The 22,013-nt window shown below is 42.2% G+C and overlaps 1 protein-coding gene across 1 annotated transcript; it reads left to right on the forward strand.

Annotated features, from left to right (window-relative positions):
• The first annotated feature begins 21 nt into the window (after positions 1–21).
• On the forward strand, positions 22–21,846 carry eea1 (early endosome antigen 1). The gene is given in 30 exon segments (XM_034141369.1): positions 22–175; positions 3,393–3,470; positions 3,587–3,699; positions 3,803–3,857; positions 3,949–4,014; positions 4,139–4,172; positions 4,253–4,357; positions 4,635–4,756; positions 5,545–5,700; positions 7,192–7,308; positions 10,235–10,573; positions 10,851–11,000; positions 11,242–11,361; positions 11,589–11,792; positions 11,933–12,133; positions 12,285–12,398; positions 12,547–12,702; positions 12,835–12,974; positions 13,140–13,470; positions 13,558–13,659; positions 13,744–13,938; positions 14,099–14,281; positions 15,598–15,674; positions 15,676–15,784; positions 15,878–16,009; positions 16,372–16,557; positions 16,642–16,880; positions 18,537–18,657; positions 18,767–18,865; positions 19,109–21,846. Coding segments are annotated over 30 exon segments (4,188 nt in total). The 5' UTR covers positions 22–151; the 3' UTR covers positions 19,229–21,846.
• Positions 21,847–22,013: the final 167 nt, after the last annotated feature.

A 22,013-nucleotide genomic window follows, 5' to 3' on the forward strand; every position in this document is an offset into this window, starting at 1 on the left:
GCCAGGCTGTGTCCTGCTTCACCATCCTCTCCATGACCCGCCCATTCGCCGCCGCTGCCTGAGCTCAGTCAGGTGCTCGTTATCCAGCGACGTAAACTTTGCATTTGGAAAACTGATTGGATTTAGTGTCAGGACAAACACAGTTGAGGCCATGCTAAGACGGATCCTTCAAATGGTAAGAGTTTTGTTCAACAAAGTGAACCGTAACGCTATTGTTTGGATAACTGAGTCATTTTTTGTAGGAGACACAGGCCTATCCTTGTCTGTTTTCATGGTGGGGCTGCACGTTTTATAACACAGTGTGTGATGGGTGGGCGGGTTTTGTATTTGTAGCCAACAGGAGTTCTTCAATTGGAATAAGCCCCGCCACACTGTCGGAACGAAGTTGTCATATCAAGCGCTTCTTGTGTGGGGTTGACAGAGCTAGCCTTCAAAATGCTAACTTGGTACGCTTGGTTGATGCTACTATTGACATGGTTGTAGCAAGCTATTACATGTCTATGTAATGCAGTAGCAACCTATATAGCTTATGTGTCCGTCTTGCCAGGATTTGCCGAGTTATAAATAACTAGCTAACATGCTTGGGCTCTGGTTAATTTTATTTTCATGGTTTCCGTTAGCTAGCTTTGTGATAGCAGTGCATAATGTCATTTCCTGTCATTTCCACTCATTACATGCTAGCGCTGACGTTAGCCTCAAGCTGACCGCTACATGTAACAAAATGTATCCCTTTTAAGTTATAAAGCTTGTAATAAATGTTAATGGTGACATGTTTTGTCTTAAACACAAATTACCAGCTTGTCACAGCCTTTACATGTATGAGTTCCAGAGGTTAGCTACTTGGCTAGCTTTTACTTGGGACTACATTTACCACCAGGGCATTGCTAAAGCTAACTGCATACTGTGTACACTCTGAAGACCTTGTAACATAATTTAACATTATGCTCTTAAGTCTGTGATGTAAATGTAAGTTACATTCTAAGGAATTATGTTGCAAACGTTTAGGAAGTAAAACAAGATAAGAAGGTTTTATATTGAATTCATGTTTCGTTCCATTACCTCATTACATAAACCTAGCTAATTTGGTCAGTTATTCAAACCGTGTAGCTAACACCAAAGTCATTAAAATGGCTTTAGGGACCTGTAGGAAAACATCTGATTAAAGATTTCCATTCTAATGTTTTACATCTGTCCTTCATGTGAAAAAGTTGGTGAACCTCTGACTTGGTTCATAAAATGGAGTCAGTTATGGGAACTGACACTCCTCAAAATGTAGGTCACGTTCTCAAGATAATGATTACAATATTTTTTGAATTTTTTATTGAAGCTTGTCAGAGCCATCACCTTGGACCAGAATTAGTTAATCTTTTTACAGTACTGATTATGAAGATGTATGTGCTTTATAGTGTATTACGTTGACACAAATAATGTTGTGAGTCTATATTATATAATGAACCCTTAAAGTGGTTAAGACCTCATTTAGGTTGCTGTGTTGAATTAATTATTTTAAAGTGGTGAAGTTGGACTAGTTCTGATTTTTGTGTGAGTTGGGTCAAAGATTGTTCCATGATGCAAATGCTCAGCCTGCCTTCAAAGTGGTGTTTGTCTACTGTCCAATAGGCTCTTAGAAAACTCAGTTCAAAGGGCTCAAAGTCCCCCTCCCTACTCTCAAACCCAAGTATTCACCTGATTCATTCATGCAGACTATCACCATTCACCAGCCACAGCAAAACCCTTTTTGCGAATGGACCACCATTGACACTTCTACTATATGTGTGGGTTTCAGGCCAGTGGACTGAGCTGATTTGATATGACCCTATTCCTTTCTACCTTCAAACTATGTGAAGAGTAGAGTAAATAAAATAGTAATCTACAGGTAATATACACAAATATACAAAGCCAGTATATTTTAAGGTCAAATAATTGCAATGGTATATGAAACTGAGAACGTCTGTGGTTAATTACACAGTTATCTGAAAAACCCTATTACTGGTCGGTTAATTTTCTTCCAAAAACGTTATTGTCAAAGCAATATAACTTAGCAAACATTTGCAATAAGGTTATTTGTGGAAAGAAGGGAGGTAATGTAAGGTCAAGGATACAAGAACATTCCCAAGGCAGTGAATATCCTTATCGCAAGCTCAATCATAAAAAAAAATGGTGCCATCATAACTCTTGCTTTGTCCTGACATACAGCTAAGAGTTTAACAATAGCTAGGCCGACCAGAGGCCTGTGGACACACAGATGGGAGGCACTTTGCATGCTTTTGCTGGGCTGCTGGAAAATACCCTCATATGACATCTGGGCTAGTGTTGGCCAGAAGTTGTGGGAGACAAAATGAAAGAAGGTTCTATGGTCGGATGAGAACTAAATAGAGCATTTAGCTGTCCTAAATGTTTGGTACCAAGCCAAACCGTGCACATCACCAGACCCTTACCATCCCTAACACAAAGCATGGGGGTGGCAGAATCATGCTTTGTGGATGCTGGGAGGCAGGGCTGTGATGGTACTGGGAAAAACAAACACAGCAAATGACAGAGAAAGCTAGCTGTTGCTAAACAATAATTTATGTGTGGCATTGCCAAATAATAGTCCAGACCTTTATCCAAAACTGCTACATATCTATGCAACGTGACAGATCTTTTTCAAAGATTGACCATACATGTAGTCCAGATTCAAACCTGGAAAAATTCCAAGGTGCTGAATACATTTTATAAACATTATACAGCAGCTGGAGGAACTGGTGTCACCACACATTACTGTGTTGTTAATCATGTTACAACTGTCTTAAATATTCATGCCTTTTTTAAAGCGAAAAATGCAACAGCATTCCAGGGTAGAGCTAATTGTTTACATAACATTTGTTGAAGGCTTAAGTCGCACCCAGCAGAGTTGTTTTTGAGATGTGTAAGCCATGACTCTGTCCGAGCCTTGCCCTCTTTTCTGAAAAGTCGGTACTTCCCCAAAATCAAATACAGTTAACTAGATCCAGCATTTACCAAAACATTGCAGGTGAAAAGCACAAACATCAAAAACAGGGGTGTGTAAGCTAGAGGTTTTCAATTGTGTTTCTGAGAAAAACCTCTTCCAAGATGGATAATATACCAAATACATGTATTGTACTATATAAAATATTTGTATTTACATCATGATTACTAAATAAATCTGAAAAAAAATCAAACACTTGGTGGCCACTATATGCAATATTTCAATGTCTAGAATATAGTTTGTCAATTTGATAGGGCAAAGGTAATAAAATGGAATAAAATGTTTAAAAAAAACACCCCTAACGTTGTCTAACTGTTTCTCTCAGGCAGTTGAGTTATCTAAAAAATATTGAGAGTGGGTTTTAATACATTCAGACTAATATAATGTATTCTCTCCTCTCCAGACTCCTGGGAAGGGAGGCTCCCAGAACGCAGAGTCGGAGCCGCCCAGCACAGACCTGAACCACGATCAGACGTCTGAGGTAACGCTGGCCTTTCATTTATCAATAACCTTTTTCTAAACTTTGGAAGCAGACCGAAACACTTGAAGAAGTCATTGTCACATGGTTGAGTCTGATGTTGTGTTTCTGCTTTTCAGGGCTTCATCTGTCCTCAGTGCATGAAGTCTCACAACTCAGCAGAGGAGCTGTTCAAGCACTATGAGCTGTTCCATGATACCGGAGACCTGCCCTCTCACATGGCCCCAACTCGGTGAGACTTTAATGTTACATTTATTATGACAATAAGCTCAACCTGATGATGACAGATTTTTTGAGTTTATGCTTTTTTGTAAACAAGCCTCTCCTTCTTTTAGGGAGGACCTTACAATGCTTCGGCAGGAGGTTCAGGACCTGCATTGTTCTCTTAAGGTAAGCTGGAGTCTCTGAAACAAACAGATGTGTACATTTTATTTGAAATGCATACTTTATTTTGTATCTGTGTGTTGTTGTACCTGATTAGGAGGAAAAGTGGTTTTCCGAAGAACTCAAGAAGGAGTTAGACAAAGTCCAAGGACAACTGAAGCAAGTAATTCCTTCAAGATATTTAAGATTTATTACAATGGCTCTCTGAATATAAAACTGCTTGATAGAACATGATGGAAATGCTTACTCTTACTGTACATTTTTCTCTCTTACTCTCAATTCCACAGAATGATGGACAGACGCCGGGCTCTGAGGATTTAGGTAGGGGGACATTTTCTGTTTAAGATAACTGAAAAAAGATACCAAACATCAATCACTTATATTTGGTGCTCTTTTCTCAGCGCTTGAAAAGAAGCTGAACGAAGCAGAGACAGAAAAGTTCAACATCAAGCAGATGAAAGACCTGTTTGAGCAGAAGGCTGCGCAGCTGGCCACAGAGATAGTAGGTTAGTGTGGCGCCAGAAAACTGAAAGGCCTGTGTCTCCGAATCTGCATCATCCAACAACACTGAAGAACTCTTTCACTAACCCACTGTTATATCTGCTCAATCCATCCATTGTGTTTCTTCTGAAGTAGTTTATTCAACATTTAGTTTTACAGACTCGATGCAGGGTTTTGCATTTTCTGCTGATATGTTTTTTCCTCACATGAGTTAACAAGTGAGGTATTTGTGTTGTTTTAAATATGATAGTATTAACTACTAAAAATGGTTTGTTCTGACAGACTTGAAGTCCTGCTATGATGAGGAGAAGAGTCTGAGGGAGGCTGCTGACCAGAGACTGGGCCGACTGACCGAACAGCTTCAGAAGGAGAAGCAGGAGAACGAGAGACTCCAAACAGAACTGGTACAGAACACACTTCATCAGTGTTGTGCTCCGGAGTCTGAAAGAAAGACATTGAATTGACACCATGAAATCTGTTTGGCTTTCAGATGTGTGCTGAAGGAATCAAAGCAGATCTAAGTCCGACAAAACTTTAGTTCAGTTATTGCAAGGATAGCCATAAGTAGGTCTGAAAAATGTAAGATACTGTATATCTAACTGCGCTTATTTTGACTATTGTAATTACACTATGATTTGCGATATTGGGAAGAAGTGATACTTTTTTACATCATTATTCTAATTTCTTTATGAAAAACAAAGGCATCATTGTGTGGTTTTTATAACAGTCATACAAAATACTTTTTAGAAAATAATCTGACAGCCAAGACATCTCTGCATTATGACAGTATATCATTCAAAATAGTATTTTCACACATGTTTTGGAATAGTGCAATCTCATCTCATAGCCCCCCCCCTAATGTTAAAATGATTCTTTGTTCCCTGGTGATATAGACCAAAAGTGATGGCGTTAAAAGAAATGTACCTGTACTCTAAAGAAGAGTTGTCTAGTTTCACTTTTTCTTTGTCATCTGTCTTTATTTTCTTATTTTACTACTCTCAGTGGTTCAGAGAGGCTTCATACAAATATATACGTTATAGATCTTCAAGGAGTCGTCCATATAGATTTGCATTGTTCAGCTATTACTAAGGATCTCGTTCTGATTTATATTAATACCAAAAGCCTGATGTGTCCACACTGTCTTCCACTCAGTTCTCCCAGCTTTAATCCGATCCTCTGCTCTGCCCCCTAGCTGCAGCGGCCGGGAGTGGAGGACGTGGAGGTGCTGCAGAAGGAGCTGGTGCAGGTCCAGACCCTGATGGACAGTTCGACCTGTGAGAGGGAGGAGGAGTCTGAGCGCCTCAAGACCCAGTACGAGCAGCTGCAGGCTAACCACACTACCTCTGAGGTAGGGCTGCTCAATTAATCGTATTTTAATCGCAATTACGATTTTGGCTTGCAACGATTATGAAAACAACATAATCGAAATAAAACGATTTTTTTTTTTTTTTTTGTATTGGTTTTTCAGTTGAATTATACTTAAAGTTCAGGGTAATCAACTGTTAAAAACATACTTTTCAATTTTCTTTTTTAAATAAATTGATGTTTTCAAAGTAAATGGATAATCGTTTTTAATAATCGTGATATCAATTATTGACCGAAATAATCGAGTTTATGATTTTTGCCATAATGGAGCAGCCCTACCCTGAGGTGAGGGGACAAAACACACAACGTCTTGAGATGTACTTCTGCTCAATCTCACTTAAACTTTTTACCTGATGTGTTGCAGAATAACCTCCCGTTGAACCCTAATTGAACAGTCGCATACACGTGCACATTAATTCCCACAGTTTGCTTGATAATCTACAAGATTGTATTGTGTATGTAAAGTATAATTTAGTATTTCTAATTTGACCCCCTTTCCATTTCATCTAATTTCTTAAGCCGACCTACTGCACTTGAAAAAGAAGCTCTGAAATGATCTTCAAAATAGTTTCCAACATACTGTAGGGAAAACATATATATTTCTTATTCTTACTAAGTAATTCATGGTGAATAATTTAGCCTTACTTCCTGCATTTTTTATCCCAGAAGAATGAGAACATGTATAGAGAGCTTCAGGCCCGACCCTCTCCTTCTGCACATCTCTGCAAATGTTCTCATAGATAGTTTTGTGGAACCACATTCCTAAAATATTTGAAATGCGTCTGTTTTTTCATTATGAGACAATCGTGGTTAATCATTAAAGGTCGAGTTCCACAGTATAAAAGTATTGGAGCTGATCGCGGTCAGCTGTTATTCTCAAGGTTGGCCAGAGACAAGTCAACTTTGAATTTAAAACATAAGGCTAATGCACCACCTTCCCCAGCAACAGTACATGAAGCCAACCATCTTTCGTACAAAATGGTCAGCTTAATACTTTCATAGCATGATATTGGCACGATAAACTCTCATCCAAGGAGCATCTCACTCTTTGTTACAGATTGGCCATTTGCAGTTCATGGATGTATCATGACTGACCTCTTGTATGTCTCTCTCTCCCTCCCTTTGTTCCTCTGCTCCTCTCATACTGTATCCCTCCACAACACTCACTATTTCTTCAAGATTCGTAAACTGGAGGTAGCACATTTGAAAAAACATTTCAATTTGGCCCTTCACTTACTTCTACATCTTTTTCAGTTCCTTTAAACTTAAAAAAAAAGTTAACAGATTTTCTTTTGACCCATGTGTAACCTTTCCATGCCTTCGTTGGGTTTTTGTGCGACTGAATTCTCGCTGTAACTTATCCATGTTAAGTTCTTCGTTCATGTCATTCCCTCACAGTGGTGCTTCAGTTATCTGAATGTGCAGTCTATTGTTTGCCGACTGTAACATACAGTATGTTTCTATTGTGTTGCAGATGACCATATCCCAACTAAAAGCAGAGCTGGAGAAGGGTCCCCAGGAAGCAGCTGTCTACACACAGCAGATCCACCAGCTGCAGAGCAATCTGAACAATCTGCAGCAGCAGAGCCAGGTACCACACAAACAAACAATTATAATGCCTCTGCGCCTGTAGCGTTCCTGTGAACACATTGTCCCAGGAACTTCTATAGGAAAACAAACATCCAGTTGGACTTAAGGATGGTCTGATTAGAATTAGATTGCAAAGGGTCACTGGGACCACACAAATAAAAACGTGTGGCCAATACTCCATAATTCATAAGCCATTTATGACAAGTGATGACACTTTGGACAGAAATTGCTGTAAAATGTAACTTGAGTGGTTAGTGGAGGCACAGCATTGCTAGGAAGTAATTCTAGTCACAGCAGTGACGTGCGGTGAGGTTCATGGCTGGTGAGGCACTGACTCACTGAGTCAGATTTACAAATATTATATTTTGACCTTAATCGAAATATTCGGTTATTTTCAAAAGCTTTTTTAGTCTGATGCTTAGATTCATTTTAAACAGACCGTTCAACAAAAGGATACCCAAAATCTAAATATTGGATTTCTTAGTAAGATCCCATTTTCATTACAATTGTGGTCTTACCTTGACTTGAAGATGAAGTCCATGCTATCCTTCTGGACAACAATCTCTATTACTTTTTTGTACAAGTCCTCCTTATCTTCCTGTAGTTTCAAAAGTCTAGTTTGTTGTTTGCGTCTACCGTCTCTGCGTAGAATTACAGTAGCAACAAGAACCTGTGGGCTCACGTGCGCCCCCTTCAGTGCGGCAGAGGTTATGGCTGCCTCCCCTGGTGCTTTTTTCATTGCCGTTGTATGATGAGACCAGCGAGCCTAAATATCATATCTATGTGAAATAAGTTATTTAGAGACTATGGATGGCGAGGATAAATGTAATAAAGGGATCTACAAACATTACATTGGTGACCTACAGTGAGATGGGAACAGGCATGCGCTGAGTGCCCGCTTTCCAGCCAGTTTCTGTGGGGTGACGCATTCTGAGGTGAGGCAGATCTCATCTGTGCCTCACCTCACCCCACAGTAAATGGCTTGAGCGCGCTCACAAAATAAGTGCCCGAGCTAAATTAGTGCCCGTGCTCCAGCAAGTTACTGTGGGCTTACGAGAGGCAGAGCACGTCCCTGCCTCACTTTTCATCGCTCCCGTATAGCGGAGCTCGGCAAATTAGCTGATTTTGACTATAAAAAGCGATTGGAATCATACATAAATCACATTTACAACACAGATCAGTGGAGACATTTTATTATTATTACTATTTAGTTTTTCTTTCGTTTTTTTTCCATTACATTGGAGTATGACAGGTGAGGCTCTGCCTCCCCTGACTGCACGTCGCTGAGTCATAGTCATGTGACTGTTTTGTCTCTCAGCTGATTACTGCAGGTACATTAGGCTTATTCCGATTTGTTATATCTACGATTGAAGGGATGATTGACGGGATTATGAGGGATTATTAATCAGAGCGATTAATTTACTGATCTGCACCCTACTGTACATTTGGAGAGGTTTTCGGTGAAGCAGCATGGAAACCCACGGGTGAACAGTGGATTTCAAATCCTAAAAATGTATTAAAATATGTTGCCGTCTCTGATATTATTTAGATTTTCATGCAAAATATAACACTATAATATAAAAAAACAAACACAGTGATTTTGTTAGAAAGCTAGAAATATTATAAATAACATGTTTTGGCTCTTTATAAATGTTTTATTTACGTAACAATAACGGCATTGCTTGCCACCCTTACATACACTCTTGCGGCCCCTGTTGTCCATTAACCCTGATTGGATAACATGGAAATAGAAACAGCTCCATTATACAGCATATGCCTGTGAAGGATTTACTTCAGTAATGTTAATCAGCCTTCCCAGCTGCCCCTCTCTAGCACAGAGCACGCCTTCTCTGTTTCTGTGAACCCACATCTGTTGCTCGGCTTCAGCTTCTATCACAATGCTCTGCTGTCACCAGCCTCATTTGGCAACTCAGACATGTTGATACCAAACCACGCGCAGCTCTATAATTAAACCAGCAGGGGGGGAACTCCGCTGTCACTTGGGGTGAAACACAATCACAGGTACCGGCACTGATCCAATGAGCCGGGGACTGGAGGCAGTGGGTTCCTGCCGGAGATTAAATCCTCCCACAGCAGGCATGTCACAGAGGTTTCTGGGTAAAAGGGGGATTACAGAACTGGATATCCAGTGTGCTGCCCCCTCCCAGCGCTTCTCCTCGCAACAGGAGACCCTGAGACTTGAAACAGATACCAAACACATGAGAAAAGTGATGGAGCAGACAGTGAGAGGATCAGGACTAAGAACAGACAGGTGAAAGACCTGTTCATTGGTCTGCATTAGAGAGACACAAAGAGCGGGTAGAACAGAGAGGAAGGAAAAAACAGAAAGTGTCTGTAGAGGGTTGTTTAGGTTTGCCAGTTGCTGTGGTGGCCTGCAGAGGTTTATTGGACGTCTGTGAAGTCCAGGTGTCCTGTCACAATCCCTGGTTAGCAGCACACTCCACTATTAACAACATTTTGTTCTTTATCACCCTGTTTCCAAGTTTACTGCCTGAGCTTACAGCAGGGCCGGTGCTGTTCACACGCTACGTTATTCCCAGTCCTGTGTTGTAAACCTTTCCCCTAGAAATGCCATACCTCACTTTACAATAGACCGCCGACTGTTCCTTTCCATAGCTTACATTGCATGAATCATTTGTGACTTGTTGCATCTCCTATCATGCCAACTGTATTTTAATAGACAAGTCGTTACAGTGTGGCTTTTTGAAAGACCTCACTTTTCAAACACTGTCAATCTTTATCCTGAGAACCTGCTACCTTAAAAAACTAAGATTTTACTCACTTTTGATTTCTATTTTTACTTATTTGCTCCCTGGCTTTTATTCCTACTTAGGAACATCTTTCACTCCCAATACTTCCTAAAGTTCTGAACGTCTGCCTCATGTTGTCCTCTCCTGTTTTTACAGAGCCTGTCTGAGAAGCTTCAACGTAAGGAGAAAGAGAACAAGGACCTGGAGGAGCGATTTGGAGCTGAGAAGGCTGCCAAGAAGGGTGCTCAAGGCAGCCTGAGAGAGAGGGAGCTGGAGGTTCAGGAGCTCCAGGCCCGGGCCACGGGGGCTGAAGCCTCCCTGCAGAAGGCCCAGGCGCAGCTGGGAGAGAGGGCTGAGGAGGTGGCAAAGCTGAAGAGTGAGATCACCGAGCTGGAGGTGAAGCACGCAGAGCTGAAGGTCGAGAGGAAACAGTTGGAGCAGCAAAGGGAGGAAAAAGACAGCCAAGGTGCTCAGCAGCAGACTGAGATCAGTCAGGTGAGCAGGGCGGACCATCACACACAGTACATGCAGGAGATAGACAGATGGTGCAAAAGAAGAACTCTACTGTCATAACTGTCTGAATCCCTGTTCAGAAAACACCAAGAATGTAGGCACACATGTCATTTAGTAATGTGTTAAAGAAAAACTAAGTAAAAAATGATTCCAGACATCCTCCTTGTGTTTCCTACGTCTGCTGTGTTTCTTTGCTATTACTGTTTCCATCTTTATTCGTCCATCTTCATCATCTCCCCTCTCCCTGCGCTCTCTCTAGCTGCACGCCAAACTGCTGGAGGCGGAGAGGCAGCTGGGCGAGGTGCAAGGTCGTCTGAAGGAACAGAGGCAGCTGTCTGGGGAGAAACTAAAAGACCGCGAACAGCAAGCCGCCGACCTGCAGCTCAAACTGTCCCGGGCAGAAGAACAGGTAGGCCTTACTGATCACTACAGGAAACTGACATACTGAAAGAACACCTGTACATAAATGTTTTAAATGTTTGAGTGTGTGTCTTAAGATGGGAGGTATGCTGTAGGATCTGCATGTGTAGTTGATGTTACTGTTGTAGACTGATAATAAAGAGACAGGATGATGCACAAATTAAAGTAATAATCCATTTAGGTTAATAGGTTTGTGCTTATGAATGCGCTTCTTTGTTTCACACCTGTAGTTGAAGGAGAGTGCCAGTAAGAATACAGACCTGCAGCACCAGCTGGAGAAAGCTAAGCAGCAGCACACAGAGCTGCAGGCGCTGCAGCAAAACACCAACGGCAAACTGCGCGAGGCACAGGTACTGTAGGAAAACCCCTCAGATATTATTATCAGAGGGCATACACATCACCAGATCACACTCACACTAAACACTATTCTGATACAGACATCAATAACACTTTTGTTCCTCCACAAACAATTTGTGATAATCCTAATATAAACCTCCCACAAGACACAAATTAAACATTTCTACCAGACTCTCCTAATGTAATCATTCTCTTATGCTGACTTGCCTTAATGCTGCAGAACGACCTGGAGCAGGTCCTGCGTCAGATCGGAGACAAGGACCAGAAGATCCAGAATCTGGAGGCTCTGCTGCAGAAGAGTAAGGACATTGTGACCCAGCTGGAGACCGAGAGGGAGGACTTGTGTGCCAAGATCCAGGCCGGAGAGGGAGAGACCGCTGTGCTCAACCAGCTGAAAGAGAAAAACCACGCACTACAAGAACAGGTATATGTAGTGTCACTCTAAAACCTGCAATGTAGATCTTCTATTAGCATCATATAGAAAGGCCAGTGTTATTGTATAGTAATGACAGGGGAATGTTGTTGAGCTTTTCTAAAACTATTCTTTATATGTGGGTCTTAAAGGTCACACAGTTGACAGACAAGCTGAAGAACCAGTCAGAGAGCAACAAGCAAGCCCAGGATAACCTCCATAAGCAGGTCCAGGAGCAGAAGACCCTGCTGCGCTCCGCCCAGGACCGAGCCCTCACCCTGGAGACCTCCGTCACCGAACTCACCGCCCACCTGGCTGACAGCAAGGAGAAGGTAGCCCAGCTGGATGCTCAGGTAAACCCCTTCAGAAGCACGCCTGAGCAATATGTATTCAACTACATATAGTGGTGTCTCTGTCTTTGACTTTATTCAAAAAATCTGTATGTTGTCAAACTGATTTTGAAAAGGGAATAACATTTTTTTTTGTGCGCCTATCTTTCTTCAGCTGAAGGCAAAGACAGAGATGCTGCTGTCTACAGAGGCAGCCAAGGCTGCACAGAAAGCTAACCTGGAAAACAGCCTGGAGACGGCCCAGCATGCACTGCAGGACAAGCAGCAGGTTAGCACCTCCTTTGTGCCACTTTATGTCGGCTTTGAGCATATTTATGAATGCCTTACCGAATATTTGTTGTTTTCTTCTGTCCCCCCCCCTCACTCACCTCACTCTTCCTTCTCGTATCCTGCACCCTCTCCCCTGTCGTGTGAAGGAGCTGAATAAAGTTCAGAAGAAGGTGGAGGAGCAAGCCCAAAAGCTTAAGGAGAGACAGGAGCAGGGCTCACAGCTGGACGCCAGTCTGAAGGAATGCAAAGACAAACTCCTGGCCTCAGAACAGCGTATAGAGCAGCTGGAGGGACTCAATAAGGTCTGTGATGATTCTTTATTGAGAGTACAGGATGTCAGAGGGACATGTTGAGGCCTTAACTGTCCTCTCTCTGGTGTCCTCAGTGTACATACATTTCGGTTTTTCTAATTTGGTGTTTTAATCCAAACACAGAAATTGGAGTCTCAGGTTGGGGAGGTGCAGGCCTCACGGGACCAGGTGCAGCAAGAAGTGCAGAAGCTGCTAAAGGAGGGGTCAGAGGTCAAACGGAAAGCAAAGGAGCTGCAGCGCTCACTGGAGACGGAGAAAGCGGGGTGAGATCAAATCTACTGGTGCATAGTGTTATTCAAATGCAATGTGTGTAAATCAATTTGTTACTAAACTCCCTTTGATTGTATTCAGTGCCGGTACAACCTCATGCTATTATTCACTTTTTCGTGATGAGTTCTGACAAAAATACCTGTCTTTCCATTGTTTAGGGCTGCAACACTACAAGAGGAGTTGAAGAAAGATGCAGCTGCTTTGAGCGACGTTCAGCAGCAGCTGGAGCGCAGTGAGCAGGACAAAGCTGCTCTGCAGGTGAACCTGGACAAGGTGACCCAGGAGGGGAAGACTCAGCATGCAGATCTGGAGAGGAGAGCTCAGAGCCTGACAGCAGACCTACAGAAGGCCCAGCAGGAGAAAGAGGCTCAGAAGAAGGAGCTTACCTCAACACAGGAGAGCCTAGGAAAGGCTAAAAAAGCTCTGAAAGAGAGTCAGAGTCAACTGGACATGGAGAGGAAGAACCACAAGTCAGCCATGGAGGAGAGGGTAGGTTCAGAAAGAGCCTGTTTGGAGTAACACACTGCCAGCTTTATTACCAGGACATTCACAACATGTATCTGTCTTAATCCGCAGGAGAAGGCCAATGAGAAGGCCAGACAGGAGCTTCTTAAGAGTAACGATGCCATCACCAAGGCAATGAAAGAATCTAAAGAGCAGTTGGAGCAGTTAGGAGAGGTAAGCGTCTGATAAAACGTTGCATCAAGTCTCATTGTTTTTGTTTTTTGTTTGAACCTGAACATGTGTCGACTACATTTCCAGGCAGAGAAAAAGTTGAAAGTGCAGCTGAGCACGTTGGAGCAGCAGCGCTCAAAGACTCAGGGGACACTGACGGAGAAAGAGAAGGAGTTAGAGAAGCTGCGGGCTCAACTGAAGACAGCCCAGGGGTCCTTTGAGGAGGAGAGGGAGAAAATGAAGGCCCAAGTTGCAGAGTTACAAGAAAGTAATGTCAAGAAGGCAAGTAGAATTGTTTAAATACAGACATACTGTACTTATTTAACCACACAGCTGCACTTCCTGTACCTTGAGAGCAGAGATAAACACTGCATTGCCACAGGGTTGTACTTCATTCACATGTTTCCTAAAGTACGTTTGTTTATTTGACCCTTACCTCCAGGCAGAGGATGAGAGTACGTTGAGGGCGCAGGTGTCAGCGCTCGGCCAGGAGCTGGGCTCTGAGAGAGGTCGGACTACAGATCTGCAGAAGGGTTGGGAGCAAAACAAGGAGAGCCTCACTACGCTTCAGTCTGACTTCTACGGCAAGGAGTCGGAGGTGTCGGCCCTGCGCCAGGACATGAGGGTGGGTACTGCAGGAAGGAAGGAGGGGTACACACTGACCAGGCTCAACCCTCTGAACCCCCAAACCGTGATTTGCTCCCGTCACGTTTTACTCACTGTAGCCTCCTTTTTCACTGCAGTGTATATATAAATCAAACGCCCCATATGAAAACAGCACAATCATGAAATGAAGTAGGGAGAATTCAATAAGGTCTTTGGTGTATAGTAACAGTTATAAGGCCATAATTAATAGAAGACATATACAATATTACAACTATAAATACAAGTTGAACAATTTTCATAGTTTATTTTACACAAATAATGAAGACAAATTTAAGCTATATATGCAAAATGTTTCCAAGTGCTGATAAGCGTTTACAAAATAAGGTTTCTACATTCTATACATATTGAACTCTTGTCGGCTTGTTATGAACCGCCTGCAGTTATTGGACGCTTCACATAGTTTTCATCACATGACTTTTGGTCTCAGCCGAGTCATTCATGGCTTACCAGTTGTTTCTTAAGGTATCTGTTTAAGGTATCCATATTTTAGGCTTTTATTCGTCTTTTCAAAACTGATGCATTGGTGACATGGACATTGTGAAATTAGAAAATTGACAATAATTCCTGTTTTCACAGTGTCTGGTTATGGTAAATTACGTATTTTATTTGTTGATTTAAGAAAAAGACAACATGCCTTTCTAACCCACCAGTCGGTTGTGGGGTTCAAGTTGTTAAGTAGAAATGTTGAATTAAGAAGCTGTTACTGTGGGTTAAACTTTGAACCAATCACAGATGAATTACTCTAAGTATGTTGATGATTCAGAACCATGTCTGCCTTCACTTACTGGTCGGAGGCTCAGTCATTGGTACATATTCATATATAAAGCCATGCTGGGTAAACTACCGACTTATATATGCTCTTTGATCTCACGGAGAGTGGCAAGTAGCTATTGCCTGAGATCCCAGGATGTGTTTTTATTACATGTGCCAAGTGCTAGGACTGTTTTAGGTACTAAAGCTTTTATGTGCGCTGCTCCTCTGGCTTGGAACACCATGCAAAAAATATTGAAACTGAGCATTTTGATTCCCTTGCATCGTTTTAAAGCACGGCTGGATGAAATGTTATTGGATACCTGTAAATGTAAATAGGTTGCTAATGTATACCCCTGTAATTATGTTGTGATGTCCTTTTGTTTTCTGTTTGTTTTTATATGTGTAACTAATGTACCGCAGGTCTCCCTTGAAAAAGAGATCGTTGATCTCAATGGGATTTTTTAACCTGGTTAAATAAAGGCTACAAACAAACCATGTCCCTGCTGCTTCCTCTCCCTGCAGGCGTCGGAGGAGAAGCTGAGCGTGGCTCAGGAAGAGCTGGCTGCTAACCGGACCCATCAGAGCGGTTTTAGAGACTCAGATCCAGGATCTGCAGACGGGCCGGGGCTCGCTGGAGAAGGAGCTGGCTCAACGGGACCAGAAGCTCCAACAGCAAGGACAAACCCTGAGCGAGCTTCAGCAGCAACAGGTCAGACCAACCGTTTCACTCGTATAGACATAAACTCTTATATTACTTACTGATTCAGTTGATATATTCTAAATGATGATTACTCTCCTATAGAGTCATGTAAAGGAGGAACTGGAGAAGGAGAGAAGCAAAGCAGAGGAGCTGGACAAAGCCAAGAGTGTCCTGGAGAAGAATAACACCAGACTGAGTTCTGAATTAAAAGCTCTCGCTGAGAAGAACGAGAAGGTCAGTCAACTTCTATCTTTCTTTTGATTTAGATGGTTGAGAGAGGCTAGAATATTCCTCAGATAAGCTTTAATAGTACCATGTATCTCTCTTACTGCTTCCCAGCTTTACCCAGGAATACTGCAGGTCATCTGGGACACATTCCTTAAAGTCATAACTGCTTCAGTCAACTATTTGACGTGAGCATCGGATTATTCCGGTCTTCAAAGATGTCTTTAAGATTGATCCGAAGCTGTTGTCAGAGCAATAACTTCCTGAGCTTAAAGCCTTTTAAAGTTTAAGCCCATGCGTGAAAAGAGACACTATGAGGGCCTTTAACATCCAAGCATTGTGCATAAAGCCTGATGTTCTGCTGCATTCAGGAGCTGGTAGAGCTGCGGAAAGCCAAACAACTGTTGATCCAGCAGAAACTGGAGCGGCAGGGTCAGGTGGAGGCCGCACAGAAGACCCTGGAGAATGAGCAGAAAGAGCACAAGACCACCCGGGACAGCAGGAGCCAGAGAGAGGAGCAGCTCCTCGCACAAACCAAGGGGGTCCAGGAGCAGTTGGTAGGCTCTAAACCCCATCATTGAAATGTCATTCACTTCCTCTCCTGATCCATTTCTTGACTCAATCAATGCTTCCTCCCGCAGTCGGCAGAGAAGCGAGCCAGACAGGAGCAGGTGAAGCGCGGGGAGGAGGCGGAGGCTAAGATGGGGGTGCAGATGACCGCTCTGAACGAGAACGTGGCCACGCTGAAGAGAGAGTGGCAGGGCAGCCAGCGCAGGGTGGGGGAGCTGGAGAAGCAGACGGACGAGCTGAGAGGAGAGATCGCCGTGCTGGAGGCCACGGTGCAGAACAACCAGGACGAGAGGAGGGCGCTGCTGGAGAGGTGAGGGGAATAAATGAGACCTCGTTTACAGAAATACTTTTAAAGGTCTTCAGACGTTTTGGGATGTTCTTGATTGGCATTAAAACTCACTCAAATTATTTAGTTATATCAGCAGGATTAAGGAATGTCTTCAATCTCTGTTTAGAAGCACTTCTGTCTGTTCTGCAGAGCTGGTGACATGAATCAGCTTCTTGCAGATTAAACTGAAGAGATACATTAGCAATCTATATTCAGAGTATTGCTGTAAAGCTGCTTTTTATGCGGAACATCCAGATTATTGAAACCATTTGCATCCAGTGCCGGCCGCAAAAGTCAGCAGGATTTTCTACGTTGGCATTTTTCAAGATTTTCTAAAGTATCACATGGCTTTAATACAGGAACTTGAATGATTGTATTTAGCCATCAAGGTCCTGATGAGATATAAGATCTCTTCTTCAGGTGAGTGCAGGTCAAACCGGCAGCATGATCCGTTTCACATTTAAAAAGAAAATGGCAATGACCTGAGCCAGGATTTTGTAAAATGTCAACACCTTCAGAGCAGTTTGTAAAGTACTACTAAGGTCATAGTATTTTGCATGTAATTCCGTGCCCAGGGTGCATATCAAGATAAAGCAGTGTTGCCAAACTCTTAGTCGACTTGGGGACTTTTTTTAAATAACCCAATCAGTAGATCTAGTGCTGTAGTTGCTGCGATGAAAGGATAAAAGGCTGGAGATATAATATAATGGGTAGTTGGATAGTGTCTTGGCACTTTATTAATAGCTTGTGTATTTGTTGTGACATTTGAGTGTGTGATCCTACATTTGTTGGGAAGAGGTTTAATACAAATAGAAAAGAGCTTTACACAGTTTTCTCTCTGGTCTCAAATGGAAAGCATTATTTTAAAAGAAAAAGAACATCGCCTTTTCTATTCATTATGAATATGCACATTTAAAGTTAACTTTTCAACAAGCTATAGACTGATGTCAAGCTGGTGGGATCAGCTTCTTTAATATAAGACTGACTAAAAAACCTTTGATGACCTCCTCATATCCTCATAAGTCAGCGAGAGAAGTTTCACTCTAATTGATGGTCTCTTAATTTCCTTGTGCGTAACAAATGATGATTAAAAATGATCCTGTGAAATTCATTATAAATGAGGCCTATTTTAGGCTGTTGCATGTGACGTCACAGCACACTCGTAAAGGGGAGAAAATAACATTTTGATTAACCGAGCAAGAAGAGATCCGTTAGGACAGAATATCAGAACATGGAGGCAGGCAACATACTGAATGTGAGTCAGCAGGATTAAATCAGTATAATATATGTTTTCGTGAAGAAATAACTGCTGTGATATTCTGCATTGTTAGCAGTGACGTACTACAATACATAAAAAGGTTCACACGCAAAAACATGAGGCTATATTTGACTGTGAGTGTATTGTACCTGGTGAATCGGTTCAATGTGATAAGTCAAATTGAATAAAAATACAACAATAGAGTGTGTGTGGTAAATATAAATCACCAAAAGACACATAGTTAGTCTCCTGTGTATCTAAAGTATTCTGTAACAAGCATATTGTGCAGCCTGCCGAGATGTGGATAATCCTCCTGAGCCACTCGTTAGCTCTTTTAATAAGAACACACACATCATCAGTGCGCTGTGGCTGGGTTTCAGGTGTGTGAAGGGGGAAGGCGAGATAGAGAAGCTGCAGGCCAAGGTGGTGGAGCTGAGGAGGAAAGTGGACGACACGACGGCCGCCATGCAGGAGCTGGGCAGAGAGAACCAGTCGCTACAGGTCAGTCAGAAAGCCCTCCTCCTGTTGGAACCGTACACTGAAGAGACGATTATAAAACCTTTATTCTGAGAGGCTCTGTTTGTAACTCATGCATCTGGTGCTTTCTTAGATCAAACAGTCCCAAAGTCTGACCAGGAAGTGGGCTGAGGACCAAGAGGTGCAGAACTGCATGTCCTGTGGGAAGGGCTTCAGTGTGACTGTCAGGAAGGTGAGGAGGAAGTTATCTGTATGAGTGATGCTAACATGCTAAAGGACAAACATTAAACTTCTTGTATGCGATCGTGACTTGAAACAGGGGAAATGGCGATCATATAAATAACATCATTTCAGTTTATTTAGTTGTTACAATCTTTTAGATATACATCCTATGATTCCATCTTTTTAAACTTGTTTTTTTAGTTTTAATTGCCAACTTGTAACAACTCCCTCTCCTTCTCCCCTGAATCTCCAGCACCACTGCAGACATTGTGGGAACATTTTCTGCAACGAGTGTTCAACGAAGAACGCCCTCACGCCGTCCTCTAAAAAGCCAGTCCGGGTCTGTGAGACGTGCTTTGAGGATCTCCAATGATGATTCCCCTCTCCCCCCTTTACCTCCCCCAAAACCCCCTTACCCCCTAACCCTCCCCCCTTACTTCAGCGGGCAGAAGAAGGCGTCTCTGTCATATTTAATGTGCACTATTGAGGACAGACCCTGGGCAGAGACTCCCACCAGTGTGTGACGTCTGGCTCTGGTGGGATGGGGAAACAACTGAGGAGACCCCAGAGCTGTGTAACTGGGGTGGGGGTGTGGGGGGGTAGGTTGGGATTGTCTGTTTTTGTGCCTTTGCTACTCCTGTGGACTGCCAGAATGCGGAGACACTGAGAGCTAAACACCGCCCATCTCTTTAAGTTCGCATTCACATCTCCGCGGCTGTTTGGAATTATTAGAAAGTGCAGGGGGTCGCTGTGTTTGTCGTAGGGTGATTGACATCTGCCGTCAGGAGGCGGGACACAGAGGGAAGTGACATGTTGTAGAGGAAGTGTTGAAAGTCACTGCTGCCCTACAAAGGTAAACGCAGGAAACTGAAAGGCGGCTTTGTCAAGAAAATAACATCTGTAAATACCCACTATGACATATTTTAGTATAACTGCATCGCACCGATCACTAAGAAATGCAAAATGTGATGGTTTTTTTTAAAGAAAGAATGGTAAACTCAAGTTATTGGTACTAAATATTTTTTATTTGGGATTTTTTTCTTTTACGTGTCAATACAAAAGTGTGTTATTTTATTGTTTTTTGAGGAACCTAATTTAAATGAGCTTTTCAGGAAATCTTTGTTCTTGCGTTAACAGAATAACATGCTCAGTCAGTTGGCCCCTACACAACTCATCCAAAAGTTGCTAATTTATATGTTTTCATTTAATGTTTCATGGACAGGATTTCATGAAAATATAAAATGTAAGATGTTAAATGTCAAAATACACATTCTATTTTGCAAATTCACATTGGTATAGAGCACTGGTCCCCTTTTGAATAACATTCTGCTGTAAAGTATAACGCATTCAATCATAATCTTTGGTATTATGAATGTTCAATTGTAAAAACTAAAACTGCTCTTAAGAAAAAAAAGGAATGAGTTGATTTATGCACCAGCGATTTCTCTGTACAGGACTTGTGACGTCGAATCAGTTACTGCATGTTCCCTTTGTGCGGCAGCGCGTGTGTGTCTGATGTATTCAGCCGAATTCATGACCAAAGAATGTCTGCAGCAGGAAAACAGCGGAGATGAAAACCCTGAACTCGTTTCATGTCAGTATTTTTCTAAGCGTCTCTTAAGAAGCTTTGAGTTTTAAATGACGGGGTCCTACATTTTTATCTGGAAACAGCATGGATGACGACCTGAGAGGCTTTTTATGCGCAGCCACATTTCTCTTTGCGTGTTAATTTCTGCAAATGGTGGTGCTTTATACAGACTGTTAAAGCAGTCACTAAAGATGCCTGCATGTACATTTTATTATTTTTGCTGCTTGTCTCCACTCAGCTACACTGAATACTGCTGGAGCTGCGTGTGTGTGTGCTGCTTTAGAGCAGGGTTTGTGTGTAATGTTGCTGTAACAGTGTGTTTTAGTTAACGCCTGCTGTGTGTGTGTGTGTGTGCGCGCGCGCTGCTGAGTTGCACTGTATGAACGTTGGCTGCTCAGAATCTCAGTATCTCTCATTCTGGGATGTCCGTGCTGCCTTCAGGTGCAGCGTTTTCCGTCGGTTCTCTGTCAAACCTATGTGCAGCTGAGGACACCGTAAAAGTAAATTCCAGATTTTGTATAATTTATAATTGACAGATATTGGTAAGATCTTTTGTGCAATTGTCTAAAGACTGGAGCGGGCGAAAACACTGTAAGCCAGGCGACAATGGAGGCATTTTGCAACAAGCTGCTTGTTTCAGACTTAAGAAAATTAGCTCTAGAGACGTCCATCTCAGTTGCAAGCTCTCGTGATCACCTGTCTCTTGTGTTGCATTGGTTTTTGTTATGTCTACCTCAGATCGGCACAGGAAAAGCACTATTTCTAAATCTTAGTGGTCACAAACATCACGTCATTGCCTGCATTTGATGAAAGATTTGTGATTTATCCGTCAAGCTGTACAGTCCTTTAGAGAGATGATTTGCACCTTATTGTATTCTGGGATCGTCCGTATGAGAACCCAGCCTCAAACGTAGGACCACCGACTTTATACAGGCTTCAGCATTTCTAGCCCTGATGTATTAAACCGCTCATTAATACTAAGGCTGTCATAATTATCTTTGTACATGTTTGTAATGAAAGAGAAAAAGGAATATATATATATATAACACTTGTGGATGTAAAACATAACAGTGAAAATGTTGGTGGATTCATCAGTGGCTTACTTTTTCTTTTTACATAAAGTGTTGACACACTGACTTGTGGCTTGCTTGGTCTTGCTGTCAGTTTTCATGCATGGTGACTTCACTGGCCTGTGGCTCACATTTCCTCTGTGTTTTAGAGTCATCATAAGTGATGGTTGTGAAGATGTGCCTTAGGCCACGTCTCGTACGTCACTGCACACACCATGTATTACACAGTCTGAAGGGATGAGAGGAATAATGTCTTATGTTCACACGCACCAGTTGATTTTCTAATTCATCGTCATGACAAACATAAATAAAACCTAAAGTATGTTTCTATTTTCTCGTGTGTTGTTTTCATTCATAGACATTACTTTACTCTACTTATCTTGATAAAAAAATATTTAATTATCAATATTTGTAAGCAGATAGTTTGCTTATGTCCAATGGTACATTTTCCAATTGGACTTTAAAGCACTTCTGTTAAATGCTACCCTACTCAGCATGTA

This window comes from Trematomus bernacchii, unplaced genomic scaffold, assembly GCF_902827165.1.
Source record: "Trematomus bernacchii unplaced genomic scaffold, fTreBer1.1, whole genome shotgun sequence".
NCBI lineage: Eukaryota > Metazoa > Chordata > Actinopteri > Perciformes > Nototheniidae > Trematomus > Trematomus bernacchii.